The sequence below is a fragment of the Emys orbicularis genome, chromosome 7, assembly GCF_028017835.1.
Source record: "Emys orbicularis isolate rEmyOrb1 chromosome 7, rEmyOrb1.hap1, whole genome shotgun sequence".
Taxonomy (NCBI): domain Eukaryota; kingdom Metazoa; phylum Chordata; order Testudines; family Emydidae; genus Emys; species Emys orbicularis.
This window is the reverse complement of record NC_088689.1, coordinates 57,191,117-57,214,059: the sequence shown is the minus strand read 5'-3', so window position 1 is coordinate 57,214,059 and position 22,943 is coordinate 57,191,117. Positions and strand designations below refer to the sequence as shown.

General features: G+C 41.8%; 1 protein-coding gene across 3 annotated transcripts in view; it reads left to right on the top strand.

Moving 5' to 3' along the window:
• The window catches only part of NRG3 (neuregulin 3), a 915,071-nt gene that overhangs the window by 782,103 nt on the left and 110,025 nt on the right, over positions 1–22,943 (top strand). For 2 of the 3 annotated variants that reach the window (XM_065407905.1, XM_065407904.1), the window contains exon 4: positions 15,779–15,802. In XM_065407905.1, coding sequence (XP_065263977.1) covers positions 15,779–15,802 — 24 coding nt within the window. Of the gene's footprint in view, positions 1–15,775; positions 15,803–22,943 lie in introns of all 3 variants that reach the window. The other variant, XM_065407903.1, reaches the window with a different exon arrangement.

Sequence of the window (22,943 nt, the reverse complement as noted above, 5' to 3'; positions counted from 1 at the left end):
TCTCTCAAAATGGTTGAGTGGCTTAATGGGTTAATCCTGATAACTCCCTATAGACTTTTGTTGGCAAATACAGAATAGGGACAAGATATGTGATAAAATAAAAAACCTCAGAACATTGAATTGTTGCAATATTGATTACTGACTCTGCCATAGAAAACCCCCTTTGTTAGCTTTTTTTGAAATGACACTACTGTAATCAATCTGTCTCCTAATTTAGCTTCCCATGAAAATACCTATATTGGTATTGGACAATGAGACTCCCTATTGAAATGGAGAAATATCCTTGTCCCAAAACACCCTTGGCTCCATTTAAATCAACAGACACCAATCTGGGTTCAAAAAGCCAGTTGCTTTGGTGTAGATATATAACTTGTCATATTGATAAACATCATTAAATATACTAACAGGGTGAACACTATCTAATACTAACCATCATAAACCATAATGGAAAAAGAAATAGAAAATACTCTTGTAAATTGCCAGGAGAAGATGCTGTTCTTATCCAAGCACCTGTGAATTCTTATTCACTTGAGTCTGAGACAGGTTAGACAGGGACTATACCTATAAAGTAAACTTCACCTTCTTCCCTCCTACCACATATGGCTACAGCATTTTAGCTGCCCCAGTGTAATGCACCACAGATTTGCGATCACATTTCCTCCATCTAGGACAATTTAACTAATCCTATGAGTTAGTTGGTGGGATTCATTGGGGAGGAAAGTACACTGCTCTAGCACTGAGAGTTGTCTCCTCTTTGCCAAAGTCAGCCTAACCTTAGAACAGATTATAATGGCCACAGCAGCCCCTGGAGAATATTTTCTATTCTAGCTCTGTATTTTATTGGACAGTGCCATTTAGAGATGTACTTTATATTCTCATTTACTTGGTGGATTAGGGGGCAGCTGGGACAATAAACCCTCTCTTTTGAATTGGGGAAAATATCATTTCAATATGACTGTCAGGAAAAAAGCTCTGCAACTCAGATATAGTGTCACATTTTCTCTTCAAGGTAGTAATAAATTAATCCATTAGTGAGCCCAAGTGTATCCTCTGTTATGCTCATTAGTAGGTATTCCCAGGTGCCTATGTATTTATAAAGTGTAAATTAAAGCGACTTTAAGACTAGCAACAAATACATACAGTGCAAGGACCATAAAGCACAGCATTTTTCCCACATCAGCAACTATCTGTTTAGAAAGGAACACGTAACATTAAATATTAAAATGAATAACCTTCCCATCTTAGTAATATGTTAGGTCTTCAGAATATAATGATTCAAAACAGAGCAGAAATCACAATAATGAACTATGATACAGTCACATTATTTAGTTAATGACCCAGTCTTTTGGAGTGATGCATGGACTTCAGCAATATAATATCTGTTGTATACATTTTTTGTTGATTTGAGTCCTTAAAGTAACTACATTATTTGATGGTGAATTACAAAAACATTCTGTGAATGCCTCTAGATTTATACCAATCTACATTAGCATCAGATTAGGTGGATAAAAAAGAATGTTATGAATGTTGAGGGTCTCGTGCATTGCAAACCAACAAAGGCTAAGGAATTCAAAGTTGAGTCTGACAGCTTTCCTTAACTTATATCTCAAGGGGGAGAGAAGGGTAAATATAAATATTTTAAATGGTATTGGGACTCTCTTAATTCATTTTTCACACATTTGTCCCTGTAATTTTTAGCCTGCAATATGTTTGCATACAATATTCTACCAATAATGAACCATTCCATGAACATCCTAATCTCATTGTTGATGGATAACTTGTGAATGAAAAAATTCCTTGCAAATAGTCCACCCAGTTCTGCTCATGCCATTGTGGGCAGAAATATCTAATGAATGTAACTTTAGCCTGCTATCATTCCATCATTTTACCTGCTCTTTGATTCTTCTTCCCCCTCCCCTCTTTCTCATTTCACTTTTATTCCTTTCTCTCTAGATCAAGTGTATATATATTATTCTTAGGAAAGATAAGCTGTCTAGTATTGTCCTTTATTAGTACTGAAACCAAAGAGCGAAGAACGAGGGGACAATAAGACACTGATATAGCAGAGCATGAAGAGACGCTAGTAACAACATTTAACATAATGTTAAAATAAAAATATACACTTCTAAAATAACCTATTCAGAGTATGATCCAGCTTCCACTGAAATCAACAGAAAGGCTCTCATCGACCTCACTGAGAGATGGATCGGCCCTATTTGCAAATTCTAGACCAAAGTGCATTGTTTTAAGTCCTTTCCCTGCATCTTCCCTTTTATTCACCTCACTAAATCCTGCTAACAACACAAAACACCCTCAAAATCTCTTGAACAATTAAGTGCTCAGTTACACTTATGCATTGAAGTCATTGGATTTTCACAGGTATAACTGAGAGCAGGAATTTAGCCCTCTATTTCAAATGTAAAGTCTGTGGCACATCCACAATTCCTGATGATTTTATTAATATCGTCCTTGCAAGCATCAGGTGAAATTCTGCTCTTGGTTACACCCATGCTGTATCATTGACTTTCAAAAAGCCTTTGACAAAGTATCTCACAAGAGACTATTAAGGAAACTAAGGCCTGGTCTACACTAGGAGTTTATGTCGAATTTAGCGCCGTTAAATCGAATTAACCCTGCACCCGTCCACACCACGAAGCTATTTAGTTCGACATAGAGCTCTCTTAAATTCGACTTCTGTACTCCTCCAAAACGAGAGGAGTAGCGCTAAATTCGAAATGGCCATATCGAATTAGGCTAGGTGTGGATGGAAATCGACGGTAATAGCTCCGGGAGCTATCCCACAGTGCACCACTCTGTTGATGCTCTGGACAGCAGTCCGAGCTCGGATGCTCTGATCAGCCACACAGGAAAAGCCCCGGGAAAATTTGAATTCCTTTTCCTGTCTGGGCAGTTTGAATCTCATTCCCTGTTTGGACAGCGTGGCGAGCTCAGCAGCACTGGCAACGATGCAGAGCTCTCCAGCAGAGATGGCCGTGCAATCTAATAGAAGGAGGGCCCCAGCATGGACTGATCGGGAAGTCTTGGATCTCATCGCTGTGTGGGGCGATGAGTCCGTGCTTTCAGAGCTGCGCTCCAAAAGACGGAATGCAAAGATCTACGAGAAGATCTCTAAAGCCATGGCAGAGAGAGGATACAGCCGGGATGCAACGCAGTGCCGCGTGAAAATCAAGGAGCTGAGACAAGGCTACCAAAAAACCAAAGAGGCAAACGGACGCTCCGGATCCCATCCCCACACATCCCGTTTCTACGAGGCACTGCATTCCATCCTAGGTGCGTCCGCCACCACTACCCCACCACTGACCGTGGACTCTGAGGATGGGATATTGTCCGCGGCAGGTTCCTCGTCGGACATGTTAGCGGACGGGGAAGATGAAGAAGGAGATGAGGAGGACGAGGCAGTCGACAGCGCTGGCACCGCTGATTTCCCCGACAGCCAGGATCTCTTCATCACCCTTACCGAGATCCCCTACCAACCGTCCCCATCCCTTACCCCGGAGACAGAATCAGGGGAAGGATCAAGCAGTAAGTGCTTTAAATATCTAAACATTTATTTTTACAAGAACTGAAATATTTATAATATTAACAATGGCTGTTTATTAAAGTGCTTAAACATGTAAACAATTATCTGCAAAAAAACTGGAATATTTACAATAGTAACAAAGGGTTTTTCATGATTTGTCTGCCTTAGGCTCTTCACAATTTAGTCCCAAGTATTTAAAAATTTTTTTACAATGTCCGGTAAGTCATGATTATGCTGCCCAAGACGCTCCACTCTTTAGTCCCAGTGCACCTACGCGAAAATCCGGTCAATATGGCCGGGGATGGAGGCGAAATCCTCATAGGAGAACTCCTCGTAGGTCTCATGAAGGTACATTTCCAGCCTGTTCATCAGGTTCCTGGGTAGGGCGATCTTAGTGGGCCCTCCGTGGTAGGACACGTTACCGCGCCACGACACCATCAGATAGTCTGGTATCATTGCCCTGCAGAGCATAGCGGCAAACGGCCCTGGTTTCTGAAGGCTTTCTCGAAACATCCTTTCCCTCTGGGACTCCGAGATCCTCAGCAGGGTGATGTCGCTCATTACGCCCTGCTTTGAATTAGGGAGGGGAATGTTAGTATTGGGACTGCTTTACAGCCACGCGGTGGAGGGAGAGGGGCAGCATACAGGGATCTTTCCCTGGAACAGCCGCGAGGGGGTGGGACAGGGGCATAGTTCATGCTGTCCTGATTGCTGGCAGCAGAGACTGGCATTGCTTTCAATGTGAAAGGAGGCCAGTGCTACTAGTACAGTTTTAAGCAGCCAGAAGTCTACGGCTTACCATGATTGCACGCTACAGAAGTTCAGGTGTCCTGCCACGCTTCTCAGATAACTGCAAGACCACTGCAGGACCCCAGGCACTGAAGGCGATGGCCGAAAATTCGACCTTGTCCTGAGTGCGCATGTGAGAGGTGCAGTGCATGGTCTTGTTCACAGAGAAAGACTAGGTTCTTTGTACACAACTTCATTTATCTGTCTCAGGAATTCACTCCATTTTTCCCATTCACACAGACACATCTGCGACTGTCTCCCAACCCAGCCTGTCAGCACACTCCCAGAGGCTAGCGCAGATTAGGAGGAGGAAGAAGAAGACGCGGGAGGACATGTTCTCAGAACTAATGAGCTGCTCCCGAGCCCAGGCAGCCCAGCAGACACAGTGGAGGGAGAACTTGTCCCAAATGCACCGAGCAGTCATGGAACGGGAGGAGAGGTGGCGTCAGGAGGACCAGCAGGCTACTGAAAAGCTGCTTGGACTTCTGAGGGAGCAAACGGACACGCTCCGGCGCCTTGTGGATGTTCTGCAAGACCGGAGGCAGGAGGACAGAGCCCCGCTGCAGTCTATCTCTAACCGCCCTCCCCCGCCACCAAGTCCCACACCCCCCTCACCCAAAGTACAAAGAAGGAGGGGCGGCAAGGGCCGTTAAAACTTTCAGTCAACCCCTGCAGACTGCTCTAGCACTAGAAGGCTCTCATTCCCCAAAATTTTAAAAGTCCTTTCCTACACACCTCACAGAAGCCCCCGTGCAAGTTTCAACCCCCACGTTTCATGTCTGGTTCATAATAAAATATTCGTTTCTGTTAATTACTGTTTCCATGATTTTATTTTGGAGGAGAGTCTGTCTGAACGAGGGGAAGGGGCATGGTAATTGGACAGGACAGTCACCTTTACCAGGGTACAGAGGCGGGGTCAGGTCCAGGATCAGGACACATACCCAGTGCAGTGACTAGTGACCCTGTTCAATCTGGGAGGTGGTTTTCATGTTCTGTGAGGGGGGGGGGTTGCTCTGTGACTTTGTGGCTGGGGAGGGCAGTTACAGATCTAATGCATCACAGAGCCCCGCAGCAGGGGAGCTGTAACCCTCCTCCCCCTGCCAGACAGTCACATAGCCGACACATACACGCTGTCCCGCCCAGGAGGGCTGGCAGGCTCTGTTGAAACAACCAGTCCACCACTGCGGAACCCGTCATTCCTGGAGTTTAGAAGCATCATTTGCATCACAACACTAAACCCGCACCCCGCCACAGTCTGCGTCCCAGGTTTAAAACATTCCCGCGAAAACAGTAATAAAGACAACGGTGTTCATTAACAAAACAGAACAGATTTTATTTTTTGGGAAGGGGGTGAAGGGGGTATGTAACTGGAGAGGATAGTCAACGGTAACTGGGTAAAGAAACGGTGGCAAGTTCAGGTTCTGAGTCCACAAACTTAAAATTCACTGGTGACCCTGCTCAGTCTGGAAACTGTCTTTCAAAGCCTCCCGGATGCACAGTGCGTCCCGCTGGGCTCTTCTAATCTCCCGGCTGTCTGGCTGGGAGTAATCAGCAGCCAGGCGATTTGCCTCAACCTCCCACCCCACCATAAAGGTCTCCCCCTTGCTCTCACAGAGATTGTGGAGCACACAGCAAGCTGCAATAACAATGGGGATATTGGTTTCGCTGAGATCACAGCGAGTCAGTAAGCTTCTCCATCTCCCCTTGAGACGGCCAAAAGCACACTCCACCACCATTCTGCACTTGCTGAGCCGGTAGTTGAACAGTTCTTTTTCTGTGTCCAGGGCGCCAGTATAGGGCTTCATGAGCCAGGGCATTAGCGGGTATGCTGGGTCCCCGAGGATCACTGTAGGCATCTCCACATCCCCAAGAGTTATTTTGTGGTCCGGGAAGTAAATACCTTCCTGCAGCCTTCTAAACAGACCAGAGTTCCTGAACACGCGAGCGTCATGAACCTTGCCCGGCCATCCAACGTTGATGTTAGTAAAACGTCCCTTATGGTCCACCAGTGCTTGCAGCACCATTGAAAAGTAGCCCTTTCGGTTGATGTACTGGCTGGCCTGGTGGTCCGGTCCCAGGATAGGGATGTGAGTCCCATCTATAGCCCCACCGCAGTTCGGGAATCCCATCGCGGCGAAGCCATCTATGATGGCCTGCGCGTTTCCCAGGGTCACTACCTTTGACAGCAGTACCTTCACGATTGCCTTGGCTACTTGCATGACAACAACCCCCACGGTAGACTTGCCCATGCCAAACTGGTTCGCGACTGACCGGTAGCTGTCCGGCGTTGCAAGCTTCCAGAGGGCTATGGCCACTCGCTTCTGGACAGTCAGGGCTGCTCGCATCCGGGTGTCCTTGCGCTTCAGGGCAGGGGACAGCAACTCACAAAGTTCGAGGAAAGTCCCCTTCCGCATGCGAAAGTTTCGCAGCCACTGGGATTCATCCCAGACCTGAAGCACTATGCGGTCCCACCAGTCCGTGCTTGTTTCACGGGCCCAGAATCGCCGTTCCACAGTATCCACAAGACCCATTGCCACCGTGATGTCCTCGGCACTGGGTGTCGTGGTTTCAGACAGGCGTGTGCTACTCTCGGAGTTCAGGTCCTCACCGCGGTGCCGTAGCCTCCTCGCCTGATTTCTCTCTATCTGCCTCAGTGAAAGGTCGATGATGAGCTGCGATGCGTTGACAACGGCCACAACTGCAGCGATGGTCACAGCGGGATCCATGCTCGCAGTGCTGTGGCGTCCGCGCTGTCACTGACCAGAAAAGTGCGCGAACTGATTTCCCGCCGGCGCTTTCAGGGAGGGAGGGCGGGAGTGACGGTTGGATGACGACAGTTACCCAAAACCACCCTCGACACATTTTTTTACCCAGAAGGCAATGGCGGCTCGACCCAGAATTCCAATGGGCAGCGGGGACTGCGGGAACTGTGGGATAGCTGCCCACAGTGCACCGCTTCCAATGTCGACGCTTGCCCCGTTAGTGTGGACTGACAAAGTCGAATTACTGTCCTTAGTGTGGACACACACGTTCGACTTTGTAATATCGATTCCACATATTCGATTTAACTAAAATCGAACTACTCTCGTAGTGTAGACATACCCTAAGTAATCATGGAGAGACAAAGTACTGTCATGGATTAGAAACTGGATAAGAGACAGAAAACAGAGCAGGAATAAATGGTCAGTTTTCAACATGGGAAGTCTTGAAGTCAATGAGACTACTCATGAGCTTAAAGTTAAATATGTGCATAAGTGCTTTGCTGGAACAGGACCTGGGACCAGCATTGTTTAATTTATTTATTAATGAAAGGGGAAGTGAGCAGTTAGGTGGGAAAATTTGCAGATGACACACAGTCATTTAGGTTATTCAAGACTGGAAAAAATTCAAGGAACTCCAGAGGGACATAACAAAGCCAAGTGAATGGAGAGCATAATGGTAAAATTCAGTGTTGATAAACATAAAGTAAAGGATAACATAAGAAATAATCTAAACTACTCATACATGTTGCTTGGTTCAAAGCAAATGTAACCATTCAGGGAGAAGCCCTCAATATCCAGGTGGACTGCACAATGAAAAGGAGCACCCCAGTAAAACCTGCACATGGGAGACCTAAAGGATGAAATCTCTATGAAAAATCCCCTCACAAAGATGTTCCCACATGGTTCTGTCAGGAGGAAGGGGATTGAGAAAAAGTCTGCCGGGCTCCCAGGGAATCAATGGGATGCCTGCACCCAAAGCTGCATTGTCTAGAGTAGGGGGGTGAGGGTTGAGATTGTAAATTGCCATTCCTTTCCCTTTCGTGCCCTTTTTTACCCCCCCTCCTCAGTATGGAGTCTCAGAAAATACTCTGTAGCTTCCATGGGGTGGGTAGGTGGGTGTTGGTCTGGTTAAGTGCCCTCGTTCCATGTGGGAGGGGAGAGTTCTGTGTAAAAAGGGGAGAGTTTTCCGGGACACTGAAATGAATACAATAGTTAACATTTTCCAAACCATCTGAAGGACTTACAAGTCTAAATGCTATTGAAAATCTATGAGATTTAGGCACTTAGAAAATGGGACTTATGAACATCACATGGAGGCTTTTGAAAAAGTTACCCAATATCATTATAATACATATATGCCTCATCTGGAATACTGTGTTCATTTGTGCTCAATCTATTGCTAAAATGACATGGCACAGAACTAAAAAAGGGTACAGGGACACTTTGAAAAGAATGGGGCATTTATTGCAGCACAGTATTTACCATTCGTATGGTATTGTCAATATTCCCCATTCTGAAAATTAGAGAAACCTACAATGTTGCTGTATATTTAATTGTGGGTGGTAAATGTCTGGTAGCAAAGTAATAACACATTTATACTGTCCTGCGTACATGCAATCATTTTGCAGCAGCCAGGTATTTCATAAGAAATATGTTTCCTTTCAGGCATTCTGAAAGTTCTTCAAAAGCAGGAAATTTTGGCATTAATTTAAATAAATTGACAATTCAAGGAGCTAACAACATTTTCCAAAAAAGGACCCACTCTGAGAGGAAATCACAGCATTGTCATTATTGCCTTTGAAATCTGCTATTGCATTTTTTGTAAAATTGTGCTATGAATGCTTTGGCTGCTGTGAAGAGAGAGAGTACGATGCAGATATGAATGCAGGGCCAGTATCTCTTAAGTTGAAAATTAATTTCTATCATTAATATTTTATAGGGTATGTCTGTGTTGTATTGCAGCTGAAGATTGATTTCAAGATGTGAGGAGTGTCTCCCTGGTAGGATCGTCTACCCACCAGAGAGAAACTGCTGATACTCTATGTGTGGGCATGCGCGCACGCACACCACTTTGTATCCATAATGTTGGTGTATCATACTACTTTCATAAAGCAGCTATTATATAAGACTTACCTTTTGGCTCACAATCAGATGCTCTAGGTTGTTTACAAAATGAACATGTTATTTATAAAATGAAATTAAATGGTACCCTTATGTTCACTTCTGTTTTCTGTAACTTGGCTTTTTTCTCTTGTGTTCCATGGATGCAGAGAATGAAGAATATTCAGAATAGTTTACAATTGTGCATTTGGTTATTTTGTGACTGAAAGAGCAGAGACTCCAACCCTCACTCGCCCTCCTCCGTCCTTCACTCTGATTTTAGTCCCTTTCTGATTTCACTTTGTTGTGTGATATCTGAATTTAGAATGTAAGTTCTTGGGGGCCAACACCGAGGGCTGGCTTCCCTACCACCTCCCACCTTGTTGTCATTTACAGCTATGCAAAGTGGGTGAAGAATGCTTCTAAAACAGAATAGTAGCATTCCTCCCTTCCCAACCCCAGCCCCTGCATCCTTGTACAGGTGTAAAAGACCACAAAAAGTGTAGGGCAGTGGAGAATGAGGTTCTGTGACTCTGCTAGTTCTTATGATATGCCCAGCACACTTTGAGTGCTCAGAAATGATAAATACAAATACTGTTTACTTTCTAAAGGTCAGATTGGCCCTTGTCTATCATGGCCTCATAAGGAACAGGCAGGAGTAAGGACTCCCAGACATGTTGCATGTTCTGTGTTAGGGCTGCCTGAATCAGTCATGATATTTGGTGGAGCGCTAAGATTGCTCCACAGATGTTATTCCCTCCCAAGGGTAAAACTGGGTGGGAAGGGGCAGGAAATAGGTGGAGTCATGGTTCCACCTCCCATGACCATCTGGCTGGCCATGTAAAAGGGAAGGGAATATGCTGCACCCCATAGAGGGGGCTCATGAAATTGATCCTTCCTCGTCTCATATAAGGGGTATTGCCCCTTACTATGGGCTGCGTGGTAAAAGCCTGATCCAAGCCTAGGTTTCCATTGTCACAGGGACTCTCAAGGTGTAAGTTACAGTTCCCTGATTCTTTGCCCTGGTCAAAGCACAAGTAAGAGCTGCTGGGGGTGACAGCTGATGATGGCTGGGGATTGCCAGAGCTCATTATGTTCTAGCCACTGCCTCCAATCATGCCTCTCCGTCCCTCTAATATGCCCCCTGGTATAGGTTGGTTACACTTCTCTACATATGCTGGGGACTCCCACAGACAAAAGGTATTCCCAGCAGAGGATTTAAGGAAAGTTTCCACTTCCTTATATCGCATGAGACTCTAGTCCTATGTTTGCTAGAATTTAGAAAATACAGTATATAGATTTTATTTCAGTAGAGTCAGTATTTGCTCTGAGCTTTTCAAAAGAGCTTTTTTGTCCTCTCTTGTGTCTACTCCAAACAAAGCCAACCTGGGAAACAACCATTTTATCTTTTTTTTTCTGGTGTTGGCAACTACACCTCTTTTCTTCTAGAATGTAAAAATGCTACTGGGTGAACAGTGGGACGGATTGGTTTCCTGAACTCATAGCCATCTAACATTTTATTTCATATCCTGAAAACCACAGATTGCACTTTCTAGTAAACACCACTGCTGCTGGGGCTGCATTGATATTAAGGAAAATAAGTCCTTAATGTTAGCTGTTGGAGGAGACTTTGTATAAAGTCAAATTCCTGTATAATGAGGCTTTGAGGGAAGAAGTGTGTGTGTGTGCATTGGGGGGTGGAGGGGATCTGGTTATATTCAGACTTATGTAAATTGCAGCCTAGCTTCTCTTATCTGCTTGTGAAGATTTATGATGGACAAAGAAACCCTTCAAGGCCCAGTAGTCAGGAGATTCTGATACTATTTACTAATTCAGGCGTGTATGGCTGCTGCTGCTATCAAGGGGGTTAGTAAAATGGGGCTCCTTTAAATCATTAATCCTGAAATGTAAATAGAGTGATTATGTTAGAGTATTCAAGAAATATCCTTGAAAAAATTATTGTAAATGCTAAAATATATCCCAATAGGGGATATGAATGTTTCTGCATTCATACTTTAAAAAAAGGAAACACCTGATTTATAGACAGAAAAAAATACAAATAAAAATTGGTGCATTGCAGAAGCATTTCAGCATTGCTTCTGTGATGTATAGCAGCCTCCTAGGTCAATTCAAAACATGTAGTCCTTAGGGCTATATCAGCTATCATCTACAGCAGTTCTCACTTCAGATAGCAGTTAGAATTAGTCTGGGTATCAACTAACCTGACCTGAATGACTTATCTTAGTAAATATCCAGACAATTCCAGTTCTCTGTGCCTAATTTACCCATTTACAAAAAGTGGTAACAATGATTTTAAAGAGGCCATCAAGTGACATAATAATCATCCTAAAAAAAGGACTTGTATCCTATGCTTACTTCTTGGGGCGGAGGGTGGGGGGTGGGGGAGGGGAAGATTGGGGAGGGAAGAGGGATTCATCAAATACATATTCCAGTGTGGGTAGAACATCATATGTGCATTGAGTCAGCGAGAGGTTTGTTTTGTTTGTTCTTTGAGGCTTTTTTTCATACCCAGATACCTTCTAATTTCTTGTAGAACTAGGAATAAGAATATTATTTGGAAGCTGGGATATTGGTCTGTGAATGCTTATTTCAGATAGACTCCTTTTCATCATAATCTGTAGAAAAAAGCTTTGTCAGCAGTATATAATGCCAGTAGCTGATGTTGCTTTTTAGGCATATGGGATATATAAAATGCCACTACCTAACATTTCTCCACCTCTGTTTCCCATTCCTCACACACACCACTAAAGTTAGTCATTTCATTGCATTTTGAAGTAGCCTAAATACTTATAATAATAGTTTCCTACTGATCTATAGAGAGCCTCTCACAATGTTAGAAAAATCTCTCTACCTCTTCATGGAAGGGTGGATATATCACATGCACTTTTTAAAGAAAAGCATACCAGCAGACTCTTGAAGGAGACTGCAGATTGCTGATGAAAAACATTGGGTTTTTTTATGCGATATGTTTGACCCAGTTTGAGAAAGATAATTTTTTATCAACTGTTCTGCCATAGACTTAAAGACAATATGTCTTTATCTTTCTTTATAACTGAATATTCTTAGTCCCTTGGAGACCAGACTAGAGCATTTGATCTCCACTATATTTTTTTAAAGTAAGCAGATGATGGCTTTATAAATATCTTGATTTAATTTACAGTGTTTAAGGAAGAACATAAAATAAATATTGTGTGATTTGCAGACAAATAATATATGCAAATTGCGTATGTACACATGTAATATCACATAATTAAACCTGAAAATTCTGGAAGGAAACTAATCTTATTTCTATGAATATAATATGTGCTGAGATTACTTACTATCCACTCTTGTAGTTTATGATCCCATATTCATTCATACATTTATACCTTTGCAAATAATATACCCTATCTATAGATGTGAATGGCAGTATATAGCATTATAAAATATAAGATGCATATGTGCATGTGTGACCTATGTATTTCATGCCAATAATGAATGAAAAGTGTTTGGGATTATCTACATAAACCATCTGTGGATTCACCAATCCTGCGTAATGCATCCATCCCAAACTCATTCTGATAAGACTATACCACATGACACTATCCAATGTTCTTTCTCCTAACTATACCACATAACACTATCCAGTGTTCTTTCTTTATAAAATGTTGTGCATTTTGCATAACCATACTTGTTCTCTGTAGCAGATACTGTAAAGAATATCGTAAATGAATTCAGCAAACTGGAGTCTGACACATTTTCCAAGTAGTAGTGTAGCAAAACTAGCAGTTTCCAACTAGACGTATAAAATGATGGGGTCTAAATTAGCTGTTACCACTCAAGAAAGAAATCTTGGAGTTATTGTGGATAGTTCTCTGGAAACATCCACTCAATATGCAGCGGCTGTCAAAAAAGCAAACAGAATGTTGGGAATCATTAAGAAAGGGGTAGATAATAAGACAGAAAATATCATACTGCCCCTACATAAATCCATGGTACACCCATATCTTGAATACTGAGTGCAGATGTGATCACCCCATCTCAAAAGAGAGATATTGGAATTGGAAAAGGTTCAGAAAAGGTCAGCAAAAATGATTAGGGGGATGGAATGGCTCCCGTATGAGGAGAGATTAATAAGACTGGGACTTTTCAGCTTGGAAAAGAGATGGCTAAGGGGGCTATGATTGAGGTCTATAAAATCATGACTGGTGTGGAGAAAGTAAATAAGGAAGTGTTATTTATTCCTCCTCCTAACACAAGAACTAGGGGTGACCAAATGAAATTACTAGGCAGCAGGTTTAAAACAAACAAAAGGAAGTATTTCTTCACACAACGCACAGTCAACCTGTGGAACTCTTAGGCAGAGGATGTCGTGAATGCCAAGACTATAACAGGGTTCAAAAAAGAACTAGATAAATTCATGGAGCATAGGTCCATCAATGGCTATTAGCCAGGATGGGCAGGGATGGTGTCCCTAGCCTTTGTTTGCCGGAAGCTGGGAATGGGTGACAGGGAATGGATCACTTGATGATTACCTGTTCTGTTCATTCCCTCTGGGGCACCTGGCATTGGCCACTGTAAGAAGACGGGATACTGGGCTAGATGGACCTTTGGTCTGACCCAGTATGGCCATTCTTATGTTCGTAGTGTGGTGGATGATTGGGTCCCTGGTTTTTCAGTAAGCACCACGTGATTTCACATCACATTCAAAGATATGAAATCTAGCATTGATGTGACAGAGACATGGCTAAACTTAGCTGGTTTTGCTTTTGGAAAAAAAACTGCTTGACTTCATTGTGTATAAACACTTCAAGATCAGATTCTTAACAGTGCTCAGTTCCTCCTTGTGCTATTGATATTTATTTTTAGTTAAATGTGAAAGTTCAGTACATCCAGAACCTTTGAAAAGGTCTTGTGAAGTACCCTACTAAACATATCTGAGAGAGATTTGAAAGCTCACAGAATACCCAGTATTTTTATTCATGATGTTCTGTACATTGCTACTGTCACTCTGGATAGTATAGAAAGAAAACACAATGCACAGTTAACTGGATTAAAGGCCAAGGCCACAACTTTTACTGAAGTACAATAACGCATATTGCAGCGCTACCTGGCAGAAGCAGTCCCTGTAGGAGTCAGAGTCTGAGCGCATCCAGCATGTGCTCTGGATCCAAGAAGATGTAATCTCCAAGCACAACTCCCAAGCCATATATATCTAAATCCTGAGCCTGTGAGCAAGTTTCAACCTAATTCATTTTAGGATTGTGAATGCAATTATTTTTAATTCCATTTTCCTACATATTGTACTTGCTAAACTACCAACCTGCCAAATACCCAGTGGGTCCTTCTGTATTGTGATTATTTGCATATACATGAAAAGAAGCAGACAGCAGTTAAAATGTTTTCCTTTCACATCTCCAGGAGAAGGATGGTGAGATGATTTTCCAGCAGCCTGTGTTATCTCTGTGCATATTTATAGCACACTGTTGTCTAGAAGTGGTCAAAATTTTTCCATCAAACTGTCTTTTGGTGGAAATTTGAGTTGTCAACAAAATGGATTTTTTTATGAAAAGGGTGTGCTCTCTGCAGAAAATTGCTAGTTTTCATAAAAATAAAACAAACCAACTAAACAGACAAAAAAAAAATAACCTGAAAACCTCCAAATCAAAAAATGTTTAGGCCAAAATCTAAAAACATTTGGGGTGAACAAAAATGTTCAGCTTTTGCCATTTCAATGACAAGTTGAAATTTTCCATTTTTTGGGGGGGTGGGGGGGAAATCTCTACAATTGGGAGTTGCACATGTGTAGTAACTGAAAATTACTACAGTTAATTTAAAAAGGGGGGGAGGGATAGCTCAGTGGTTTGAGCATTGGCCTGCTAAACCCAGGGTTGTGAGTTCAATCCTTGAGGGGGCCACTTGGGGATCTGGGGCAAAATCAGTACTTGGTCCTGCTAGTGAAGGCAGGGGGCTGGACTCGATGATCTTTCAAGGTCCCTTCCAGTTCTAGGAGATGGGATATCTCCATTAATTATTATTATTATTATTATTATTATAAAACATGACCCTCTTTTTTCACCTTTTTGTTTTAATTTAATCCTAAATATGGTTTTTGGAGATTAACTTTAGATACCCAGTTTTGAAACTGTTGGCCAAAGCTTTCTGGGTCTGATTTCCTGTTGCTCTGCACCTAGTATAGTCATGTATATCCCCATAAAACGAAAGTAAATTATTACCACATCAGAATGGTAGCATTTTAAACCTACTTTGCCAAGTATAAAAGAAACTATAATGAACAAAACTCTGCCACTTCGTCACCACATTCATTTGCTTGTATGTTGTAGCTCCATCCCCTTCTGTCTAGATTCTTCTCTCTTTAGATTGTAAGCCGTGATTGGCAGAGATTGTCCCTTTTCTGTATCTGTACGGCAACCAGAACACTGGGCCCGTGCTCCCATTGGGGGCCCTAGGATGTTAGCATAATATAAACATTTAATGATGATGATTTGTGTGTTATTTGGGCCCAATTCTGACATTTTCCTGTCTTTCTTTGTTCTTCTTTTCCATGCTTTCCTCGGTATAGCAGACCACTTAGGAATTGAATTCATGGGTAAGTTTTCACTTTTCTTCCTTTTACTCACTAATGGTGATCTCTTGGGATTTAGTTCATTGCCAGTTGAAGCCAGTGGAGAGGCTGTCATTGACTTCAATGGGCTTTGGAGTGGTCACTCAGGGCCAGATTGTTAAGGATATTAATGTGCCTACAGGGGTTTTTAAAAGCACCTGGGTGCCTAACACTCATTGATTTCAATGGTTGTTAGGCTCCTAGATGCTTTTGAAAATCCTTCTAACATCTACTGAAATCCAAGAGTGTTAGGCACTAAGATGCCTTTGAAAATTCAGCTGGGCACCTGAATCCCTTTAAAATCTGGCCCTATGTGTTTACATTTGCAACACAAGTTAGATTTGTTTATTAAATTTTGGATTATCTCACAATCTCAGCCTCATGCTCCCCGAGTATTATGGGGGTTAAAAATTCCAAGTTCCCATATTTTATTTCTGTGTACTCTAGCACCACATAGTGTGGAAAATAATATTCTGTATCATGGCAATGGAGAAGATAATGCTGTATATAAGATTTTAGGCATTGGAAAAGATTCAGTAGTAACATATCTGTCTTGCTGAAAGAGTACTGTAAATGTTAAAATGCTTTTAAACTTGATGTTTTATATACAATTAATGTTGTAATAAAATGGTAACATTTAACTGAGACTGAAACAGGCTATTGATATTTCAGGAAGATAGTCTGAAGAGAAATAATAAGTGAGCTATTAACTTTATTTTTTGGACAAAACCTTTTATTCAAAGTAGGGGGAAATATTGAATCACGGAAATCACTACGCTCAGGTTTAGAAACCGAAAGAAGTACATCCTTTTGACTCAGATGCTTAACCTGTAAGAGAGCCACCAGCCTGCGGGAGTGATGATTTTACCCAGTCAAAGCCTCACCTGACAGCTGGTGTTCAGCAGATAGCACAGACACTTTCTTTAAGAATCTCAGGCTAATCCTTAGCAGAGTTAAAGAACAAACTCATCATTTGTGCAAGGCATTTTGCCTAAACCAATAAGTAAGGTTGCTAAAATCTGAAATGCAAACTTTATACAGTATTCCTTAACTAATCTGTCACTTGCTCAGATTATGCAGCTATGCCCTCACTTTGTCTTGCTCTAGATTCATATTAAAAGTAACATGAAACAAAATATTGTTTTGACATAATCATGTAGGAGCTTTATTTAAAACACACGCACGCATGCACAAACCACACAAAAAAACCCAGTCCAAATAGCAGTAGACACAGGATTTGGGGGTTCAGAGGGGCTTTAAGGTAAAATTTGGCCACTGCTTTCACTTTGTTATTTAATTATCTCATGATTTGGAACTTATATCAAGACACATTCCTATTATTTAAAATCAGAAATTTATTTAAGCAGTGACAGGAGGTAAGTTTTTTTAAAAGAATTTGTTTATATTTTTACATCTACATGTCAGTAATTAATTAAACTCCATATTGATAAACTGACAAAAGAAGGGCCCTGCCCAGCAAACGCTATTTCAGGTGAGCAGCCCTTCTCATGTTAGTGCTGTCGCTTTCACCTGCATAAGGGTTTGCAGGATCCGGCCACATAGGGGGAAAATGTAACGATTTCAAGTCTTCTCAGTTTTTTCAAGCCTTCTAAACACGTTAACGAATTTAGAAGAGACTTAAGCAAAGGTAACTTAGTATTTAATCAGGTCACAGAAAGGCACAATGTGACCCTATAAAAATCAAGAAACTCAGAGTTCTGGATGAAACTCAGGGCTCAGTTCCCTGTTGCACCTGAGCAGAACTAAGACACAGTAGAGAGTGGGATCTGCAAGTCTAGTCCCAACATAAGTTAAACTACGGGGGGTGTTAACTTCAGAAGACCTTCTGCTTGCAGAGAGTCAGGTGTGGTGGAATCTTGCTCTTCCACACCTCATCTGCTACTATCTTCTCACTGACATACCCTCTCCACATCCCTTGCCTCCTCTCCTTGCCCTTGAAACACCTGTCCAATCCTCACCCTTAATCAGGGTGGTGACTCACCAGCATGGGTGGTAGTGGTAGAGATGATGTAGGACATAGAGACCCACCTTCTCCAGCTTTTCATAAGGGTGATTCCAAGGGAAACCTCCAGCTCGTGTGGGCCCACTGTGCTTTGCATAAGCAGTGCTAAGGGAACTTAAAGGACCAGAGAATCCAGCACTCTGTTCTTAACTCGTTCTCTCCCAGAGTAACAGATTCCTTGAGCCATATAAGCAAGAAAGCATGAGTGAAACATTATATATATGTATACTTATAATATGGTTTGCAACTCATGATTATTAATCTATAAAGACTGGTGGTTCAGTTCATTCAAAAATTTGGATGCTTAAGAGCCCAGTGGAATTAATAGAAGTATCTCCACTGAATTCAGTGGAGATACATAACTGGACATTGGTCCTTGTGGTGCGTTGCACTCATCCCTTCCCATTCTGGGTCTTCTTTGTGTATGTGAGTTCAGGCACTCTGGCTCCTTTAAAACTGGAGTAGCGGGACACATGACTAGGTGCAAGCAGGCAATCTACAAGAAGCAAGATATGAGGCATCCTGCCTCAAGAGGCCGGGGCAGTAGGCAGGACACTCAGCATGAGCCAAGCTCTAGTGTGATCTTTCCATAATACACTGGTTACCAACAGGGCCACCGAGAGCGGGTTCAGGCCCCAGTGAAAAAAAATTTCGGGCCTCCCAGCAAGGGCAGACCAGCTAAACAGGGCCGACGAGGGGGGGGGCGGGAGGGGGAAGCCGGGCCCCGGGCTCCCTTCCGGACCGCCGGATCCCGGTAATTTGTACCGGCTTCCCCCCCCTCGTCAGCCCTGGTTACCAAAGGGGAAAAGCATATCCTCTTCCTATACATCCAGCAAAAGCTGGGAAAGACTCACATGGTTAAGACTAGGAGTACTTGTGGCACCTTAGAGACTAACAAATTTATTTTAGCATAAGCTTTCGTGGGCTACAGCCCACTTCTTCGGAGCCCACGAAACTTATGCTCAAATAAATTTGTTAGTCTCTAAGGTGCCACAAGTACTCCTGTTCTTTTTGCGGATACAGACTAACATGGCTGCTACTCTGAAACCTGTGGTTAAGACTGAGTATGTTGAGCTTATTTGCTTTTGTTTTAGAACTTGTGTTTGAAAATAAAGCAGCCCTTAGGTCTTAAACTAAAGCGATGTTGGAATATTTATTCTATCTTCCCAGCTGGTGAGTTTTCCCACTGGCTTACAAGGTGTTGGAATAGGCCCTAACTGTGTCTAAATCATCCAAATCTTAAACTAGAAATCTCATGAGACAGGTTTTCTCATAAGACTTTGTGATAAATGAAGTGGGGGCAGTAGCTCCCTTTTATGGACACCCAGCCAGCCAGTAGCTATAAAATCCCTCTTAGTAGCTGTTCTCTAATTATTCTACCTGTAAAGGGTTACAAAGTCTCACTCCCTCTTAGTAGCTGTTCTCTAATTGCTCTAACTCTAAAGGGTTAAAAATTCTCACTGCTATGCATAGGTAAAAGGAAGTGAGTGGGCACCTGGCCAAAAGAGCTAATGGGAAGGCTAGAACTTTTTAAAATTGGAAAAAGACTCCCCTTTTGTCTGTTTGTTGTTGTTCTCCCGGGGAGAGGTGGACAGGGCAGCAGCCATGCTGTAAGACGCTTGGGCCAGGTATGAAAAAATCATCAGTCATCATACCTAGAAACTACTCATTTAAAAACCCACATATATAAGTAGATCAGGAAATGTCTAGGAAGACGCGATTAGGTTTATCTTTTATTTCGTTATGGCTTGTGGATTCCTCTGTGCTAACCCCAGGTGCTTTTGTTTTGCTTGTAACCTTCAAACTGGACCTCAAGAAAGCTATTCTTGGTGCTTAATTCTTGTAGTGGCTCTTTTAAAATCTAGCAGTAGCCTGAGTTCCCGGATGTATTTTCTTTATTTTTTTTATTAATACAATTTTCCTTTTTTTTAGGAACAGAATTGGATTTTTGTGTCTTAGGAGGTTTTGTGCACATGTTGTTTAATTAGCTGGTGACAACAACTGATTTCCTTTGTTTTTCTTTCTCAGCTTTTCCCCGGGGAGGGGAGAGGATAAAAGGGCTTGAGGGTACCACAAAGGAAGGAATTCCAAAGTGCACCTTCCTGGGCTCTCAAAGGGGTTCTGCACTTGGGTGGTGGCAGCATCTACCAATCCAAGGTCAGAGAAAAAACTCTAACCTTGGGAGTTTAATACAAGCCTGCAGTGGCAAGTATTAATTTTTTGAGTCCTTGCAGGCCCCAACCTTCTGCACTTGAAGTGCCAGAGTCAGGAATTAGCCTTGACAGACTTAATGTGGTTCCAGTCAGCATAGAACCAGGAACTTCAAAGTGCATGCAAGAAAAGTAAAATATTTTTTAGAAAGGTTGCCTACATTTTTATAGTTCTTTATTTATAAAGTGTAAACAAGTTTACAAATCTTTACCATAAGTATATAAAAATACAGTATTAATAATTATAAAAAGGAACTTTTCACTTTGTTTGCAGTGACGTGTGCTGATACAGAAGTGAAGCATAAAACCTTGACTCAGTCATTCAAAGCTTTTTGTGTGTGTTTAACTTCATTACTGGAAGAAGAAACCAATTTAATCAGTGCAATTGGTTCCATTAGTAAAGTTAAACATCTACATAAGTCTTTGCAGCATTCAGGCTTCACTGTACAATTCTTCCTACATAATCCAAGACACATTGTTTCTGGGTATTCTTTGTGTATGTGAGTACAGGCATATTAGGGACCTAGCTCTTTGATCTTCAATTCCATAGAAAGATTTATTTCTAAAGTTTCTTTGTATTTAAGAGGAAATATTACTACCTCCAGCTGTATGAACATTTTCACTGCTATAGCAAAACTCTCACACTTGACATCTTCATTGTGATTTAGTAAAAGTGGTGGAGTGTGGGAGGCCAGAAAAAGTGTGATTTTACTTTATTAATACCATTTCATGAGAATTTAGCCGGAAAATCACAAAAATGATGCCACATAAAGGATGCTGGGTGAAATTTCTCACTGTGTTACAATTTTGAGAATGGTTTAATAGTTTTGCCACTAATCTTTCATAAAATGAAACTTGGGATTTGTACACGACATTAATAGTGACTCAAGCAAAAAACCAAGAATGAGAGAAGCAACAAAAAGCAAGAGCATGACAGGGAAAGTTGGTTTGCATGAGAGATAAAGATCCAGTCCCATTTTTGGTATTAGCTATTGTGTTTTCTGCATGATATTGCCTGTACAGAAATGCTGAACATCTGAATGGCTGGACTTCAACAATGTTGCTGGCTTCATTTTGCAGGGCTAATATCATTACATATAATTTTAGAATCAAGAGAAATCTTTGTTTAAAAATTGTTTAAATGAGGAAAATTGGGTTTAACAACCTTGACGTATTCCTTTACATGTTCACAATAGAAACAAAATTCTGTTCCTGCACACACACATGTGCAGCTTCTATTAAATTCAATGGAAGCCATGAGAGCACAAGAGAATAGAGGTTGGCTTTGAAAATGGGCACTTTTGTACTGTGATCAGAAGTACCAGTTTTTGTGAAACTCCAAATGATGATGAAATGCTTTATGCTCCTCTAACACTTAAAAAGTGGAAGTATGGTCTTGTGACTGAGACACTGGACTGGGACTCGAGATCTAGATTCAATTCCCAACTCTGCTATAGACTTCATATATGGCCTTGGCCAAGTCAAATAATCTCTGTGTGCCTCAGTTCCACATCTGTAAAGTTGGATAATAATATTGTCTTTCTCTTATCATTTGTCTGGCTTGTCTGTTTAGATTGCCAGTTCTTTGGGACAGATGCTTTCTCTTTCCATGTGTTTGCACAGTGCATAGCACAATGGTGATCTGATCTCAGTTGGGGTCTCTGGCGGTGCTACAGTAATACAAGTATATAGTAATAATCTTCCATATGAGGCTCTCAAAGCACCTAGAAATGGTACTAAATAAATTTCTTAGCACTTCTGCAGGTAGGAGGGCTGGTAAGCAAAGATTAACATGATGAACCACAAACAATTTTGATGAAAATATAGTCTGCATGTGTAAATTACATAAAGTGTTCATGTCGGAAAGGGTGGTTTTGTTTTGGTTTGGTTTGGTTTTTTTGGTCAGTAGGATATAAAGTGGTAGATGAATGTTGGTGCTCAGACAGCAGGTATCATTCACCTAATAACAAACCTTAGTGGTTCATTAATAGTACTGAGTAAGGGTGGAATACAGGTATTGTAATCTTATCATTGTTACATAATACAAATTTAAAATATGGAAGTGAACCAAAAATTCTCCCACAGGAACAACAGATTGACTGCTAATGGAAACAGACTCATACAGCTGTTTATTCCCACCGTTGGTAATACAATAGGTTACAGTGGGCTACAAAATCAAGATCTTCAGAAATAAACAACATACTGAGCCACAGTAATCTGCATTGGTGATTGTGATGTCCTATAATAGGGACTAATAGGATAGAGCCAAACTAAGGTGTTCATGCTCTTGATCATATTGTACAGGAGAAAAGGACAAAAGGAAACAGCAGTGAATTAAAGAATCCCTGCAGAGGCAAACAGAAAGCCAACCACTGCTGGAAATGCTGTATGATCACCATAACTAATGTCCCATCGTGCAGAGAAGAAAAATTAAGGACAAAGGATGGAGTAGTGGTTGAATGGAGGAATGAATAAACTGTCACAGGAACCAATAACCCTTTCAACAGTAAGGCCTTAGCACCTAGTGAGAATACCCACATGTCTAGACTCCTCAACTCTTGTTATGCCACAGCAGTACGTGATGGGATACAGAGGTAAAATAAAAAGCCTTGTGCAGGGACAAGAAGAAATCCATTGAACTACTGATGAAAACATAGTTGTTATGCAAGAGGAGTCCTCCTGCTACGGCTGTTAGGAGCCAAGCCAACATCAACTATATAAACGAAAATTATGAAATAATAACAGAAACCTACCCATGTGTAACTGCAAAATAAATATTGCAGCTGCAGAGGAATGTGCAGCAGTAGGTATCTGCAAAACAAATTGGCGACTGGCATTTCTAGTTATGATTACTTCTGATTTACACTGGCGTGAAATGTGAATCAGCCCCAAG